The sequence below is a fragment of the Dinoponera quadriceps genome, unplaced genomic scaffold, assembly GCF_001313825.1.
Source record: "Dinoponera quadriceps isolate SergipeBrazil2010 unplaced genomic scaffold, ASM131382v1 scaffold2357, whole genome shotgun sequence".
Taxonomy (NCBI): domain Eukaryota; kingdom Metazoa; phylum Arthropoda; class Insecta; order Hymenoptera; family Formicidae; genus Dinoponera; species Dinoponera quadriceps.
This window is the reverse complement of record NW_014556379.1, coordinates 1-4,830: the sequence shown is the minus strand read 5'-3', so window position 1 is coordinate 4,830 and position 4,830 is coordinate 1. Positions and strand designations below refer to the sequence as shown.

The following is a 4,830-nucleotide window of genomic DNA, read 5'->3' as shown; positions in this document are numbered from 1 at the left end:
ACATTTATATTTTGACGCTCACTTCATATCGGTACACCTGGTATACCAAGATGTTTGGGTATAAATTATAATAGTGACAAGCCGTGCTGGCTGTTGTTTATATACATTTATATGCTCTTTAAAATTATATAACACCTATTATTACAACTTTATAAAACTTTATTAACTTTCAATTAAAATAATCGTTTTGTGTAAAAAGTATACATGTATAAGAAAAAATCGATCGACAAATATGTATTTTGACTAAATAAAAGACGATTATTTTTAAAATCAAATCGGAATCACCTATCCCTAATTTGTAGCAGTTCACTTTTTTCTTTACCGTAGTGAAGCTCTCCAACGAAAAAACGTAAATTTCGCCGGCGCTCAAAAAAGTCGGTCGAAAACTCCGTAGCATCATCAGAATAAGCAGCTTCTGTGATTTAATGGATGTTTCGTACCAAGAACTACCGTATCTGCAACATTTCAAAAAGAGACGTGAGCTAACTGCAGAGAAAAGAATATCTAAAGGAATTAGGTGGCTTCTTTTAGCTGAGCTATAAGACGATCGTCTTACATCTTGTCGCGCATCTCAAGACTGTGGTTTATCAGTTTCTGTCCTTCAAAACTAAGACAGAACAAGTGAAACAGTTGACCCATCACGTGGAATACGTACCTGGTCATTTCCAAACCACCAGCTTCCTGCTGTGTGATCTTGAATACAGAAAATGTAATATTTTAGATATTTGCGATTCCAAAAAATTCTATAATAAATGAGTATATGTACTTGTAATAAGGTACAGCTTAACGATATGACAAGTATCAATAATTGTACAGCGAAAGGTATGGTAAAGATTTTTTCAACAAGTTTCACGAACCTGAGGCAAATAAAAGTTGTTAATCAATTATGTACTCATCATAATATCTCATTATTTCTTTTATTTCATTTTATATTATGTCTGATGCGGTGTGTCATTATAATTAATAAATTTCTTGGAGTGAAATCTTATTAGAAACGAAGCGAAAATATTCACTCGATGTGTTAGAGCGATGAATTCACTCTGTATGAATGAAAAGTCACTCGAATCCAAATGAAACTACAAGCACTCTATTTTTTGAGTGAAACTCCACTCCGCGAAAAAATTCAAAAATTTCCCTACGTTCAACAACAACGTACTTACTCTAATATCTGTCGATGCATGTGCACAAGGAATGCGATTCTTTTACAGTAGGTCTCGTCTGAATCTGCTTTAGTATTTTTTTCAGTATTATCGTAAATGGTAATTAAACATTCGAAGCGAGATCTATAAGCAATTCGTACGACGACGATTTCACGATTATTTCTTGTCGAGTACATCATTATAATATATTTAAGAACGACGTGTATTTCCCCATGTCACGGAATTGCTTTCTTACCCGAGTATAGAGAACATGCAGCAAACGTGTTCGATATAGGTGACGAATATGCAGTCGTGTGCGACTAAAGCGGTCATACATATTCCGCAAGAGACAATAGCATATCCGTAAATGTAAATCAAATATTGTCTACTGTCCACAAAATAGTATACAGGGATTGGTAGTAACACAGGGCGACATTCGTTGAGCGGCATTAGAACATCGAGTATTGGTGGCACAAGGCTTACAGACGTAAATCCGTATACCCCTAAGAAGCAATACGCTGCAAAGCACAAAATATTTTACGAGAGAAAGAAAGGCAGAGCAACACACACACAAGCAGAACAGAGTTCCCATTCTCAATACTCACCTGAATAAATCGCAGAGAAACGTTTACAAAACATAGCATGCGACTTGAATATTTCGATCTCTTCGGGTGTTTCCAATTCTTCACAGTCGATGAACAAGCGTTCGATAAGATGTTTGATCTGACGAAGCAATTGTTACTAACACGAATTGTTACTAACGCGAAGAGCATATCGATAAATGCGAGTAAAACTGCGACCGAAATTAATGAAATAGTGCGTGCAGCTAGTAAAAATGAAGCATTAACATGATCCAACATTTTTCGCTTCGTGTAAACGGTTCCATAGTAGGCAAGAAGATGATCAGGACAATATTAGAAGTGGCAAAAAAGGAAAGAAGGAAAAAGAAATGTTGAAGGCTAAGGAGGAACAAAGTTACTTTCTTATAATTTTAATTTTTTATTAGCCTAGTCCTGAAAATTTGTAAATACATTGTGTATATCCAAGAGAAATCCAAAATACGAATATTAAACAACGTACCTTAGAAATATTTATTGGGAATGTATACAACGCCACGATGGCTACGAACATGAACGAAAGTGTTGGCACCGACTTGAGGATACATTGTATATCTCTTTCACACTTAATTTGGTACGCGACCTAAAACGATCAATTAATGTCTCGCGATAAGTTAATCCGTGATTATATCGTTGATTTACCTGCGGGACAAATAAGGCTACTGCGGTTATGGTCATCAAACCGATACGAAGATATCTCGTTCTCGGCTTCAGGTACGGCCACATACCGGTGAACAGCGATAATTTTTCGACTAAACCGTAATGACGACTCCAGATGACGTCCATAGTAGTTGGAGAAATGCTACTGCTGCAACACTGCGCGATCGACTAACTTCTGAATTCCTTTCTTCATATGCGAGAGATGAATAAATAATGGACGGTAGGCCATACACGCATAAATGGGAACGACCGTAAACACCAAGTTTTTCCAATCGGTCCTGTTGCAATTACGCGTATCGCATATCATGCAAAGCAATGGGGAGATGAACGAAGACCTGTTGATTCCAGCCGAATTCTATCAATAATAAAGTAGACGATCCTCGTGCGATACTTCCTTGTACGAAATATGTCAATCAACATATATTATACGTTAGCGAATACCTTCCTTTGAAAGAGACTGCAAAACACTAACTCTTCTCCGTGCGATCGGATATGGGAGAAACAAAGTGCAGCTTGCGAATAATGAAGGGTTGTCAATTACATCCATGGCACGAGTAGCAGTGCTGTACAATTTTATGTGGCTTTCACAAAACAAGGTATAACACAAAGGGGAAAGGGACACCATTGATTGGTATACCGTCGGATATACCTTTAACAAGTTTCGGAGAAAATCGATTGAAAAATAATAATGCTTTTCTACAAGAAAGAAAATGTGCTAATTTTAAGTGAATAACTTGTCCTGTAGTTTTTAGTAAATTTTGCATGATGAACATGTATCATGAAATTGGGCTTTATTTACAGTATATTTTATAATGAATATTCAAAATTCTGAATATGTGATCTTATGGTAATTCTCTTTGCGAGTGAATTTCTACAAGAATTATTTATTCAAACGGCTTAGAGCGGTCAGTCGTCAAAGTTGAACTCCAGACGAAGGACACACTTTATATTAATGTAGAAATTGCCATTGGAGGCGAAGGTTTGAAGAAATCGTTTAAATAATTTCACGAGGTTAAACTTAAAATGCAGTGAATTAACGTCAGTGCAGTTCTCCGTAGTAGATAAAGTTTGGCACGTTGAAGAATAGCAGTAATATCGTCGGTATCCGATTGAAAGATCACTTTTTGAAAACAGACGGCCATAATATCGTTTTCCACTTAACCTAACGATCACATTTTAGACGAATGATATAAATATATATTATTGTAGAGAATAAAGGTAGGTACAGTTTTGCAGTTAGTATAAAGCGTGTGGAATTGGTTTGCAGAAACGTAGAGAGCATTGAGAAAAGCGTTTGCATTATTGTTGCAATTTTGCGCTGCACGTTTTTGTGACGAAAGTCATGCGAGTCTTATAGGCAAAATAGCATTCAGTTTTGCTGCTAAGTATAAGTTGACGACCAACGAAACCATATTGACGGGCGGACTGCACTCGGTACCTTCCTTTGTGCGTTCATACTTACAACCCACGTTACGTCGCATGACTCCATTTCTGAGATACTACATTTGACCTGAAAATGCTTAGTTACTAAAATCAAGCCACTATACGGTAAAACATCTTGTGTTCAAATGTTAAAATCTTTTTGTGTTAGCCACTTTTGATTATTACTTCAATGTTAAATTAACATACAGCTGATATATTAGGTGAAGTAAAAAGTTCTGAACGTTTTCCGCTAGATGTATACATCGCATCGGGTCATACTATACGTCGATTTAAAAGTGACATTACGCTTCAAAAAAAGTTCTGTGACAGTTTTGTGTTTAGTCAAAGCAGTTGTGTGTTACAGCGTTCTAAAATAGAGGTAAAAAAAGAGAAAATTCGATACATTCTTCAATACCACTACGACCAAGGTGAAAAGGCGGAGCAGGCGGTCGAAAAAATTTGTGCTGTTTATAGACCCAATACAGTATCGAATGCAACAGCAAAGCGGTGGTTCCAACGATTCCGTTCTGGTAATATGGACGTCGAAGATGAGGCACGCTCTGGTAGGCCAATCGTCGAAAATGTCGATAAAATCATGTAAATCGTCGAGTCGGACCGGCATGTGAGCACTTATTCCATTGCACAGGAACTGAAGATTAGCCAGAAAACCGTTTGAAACCATTTGCATAAGGNGCAAAGCGGTGGTTCCAACGATTCCGTTCTGGTAATATGGACGTCGAAGATGAGGCACGCTCTGGTAGGCCAATCGTCGAAAATGTCGATAAAATCATGTAAATCGTCGAGTCGGACCGGCATGTGAGCACTTATTCCATTGCACAGGAACTGAAGATTAGCCAGAAAACCGTTTGAAACCATTTGCATAAGGCTGGTCTCAAGAAGAAGCTCGATGTATTGGTGCCACACGAATTGACGCAAAAGAACCTTTTGGACCGAATTAATGCCTGCGATTCTTTGCTGAAACGTAACGAAAT

At 37.4% G+C, this 4,830-nt stretch overlaps 1 protein-coding gene across 1 annotated transcript in view; it reads right to left on the bottom strand.

Annotated features, from left to right (window-relative positions):
• The window catches only part of LOC106747266 (odorant receptor 13a-like), a 4,627-nt gene extending 2,085 nt beyond the window's left edge, over positions 1 to 2,542 (bottom strand). The window contains exons 1-7 of the mRNA XM_014624627.1: positions 2,399 to 2,542; positions 2,220 to 2,339; positions 1,745 to 1,862; positions 1,396 to 1,657; positions 767 to 857; positions 557 to 693; positions 323 to 455 (exon numbers count right to left, since the gene is read on the bottom strand). Of these exons, the coding sequence (XP_014480113.1) occupies positions 323 to 455; positions 557 to 693; positions 767 to 857; positions 1,396 to 1,657; positions 1,745 to 1,862; positions 2,220 to 2,339; positions 2,399 to 2,542 (1,005 nt within the window). The remainder of the gene's footprint in view (positions 1 to 322; positions 456 to 556; positions 694 to 766; positions 858 to 1,395; positions 1,658 to 1,744; positions 1,863 to 2,219; positions 2,340 to 2,398) is intronic.
• Between the last annotated feature and the right edge of the window lie 2,288 nt (positions 2,543 to 4,830).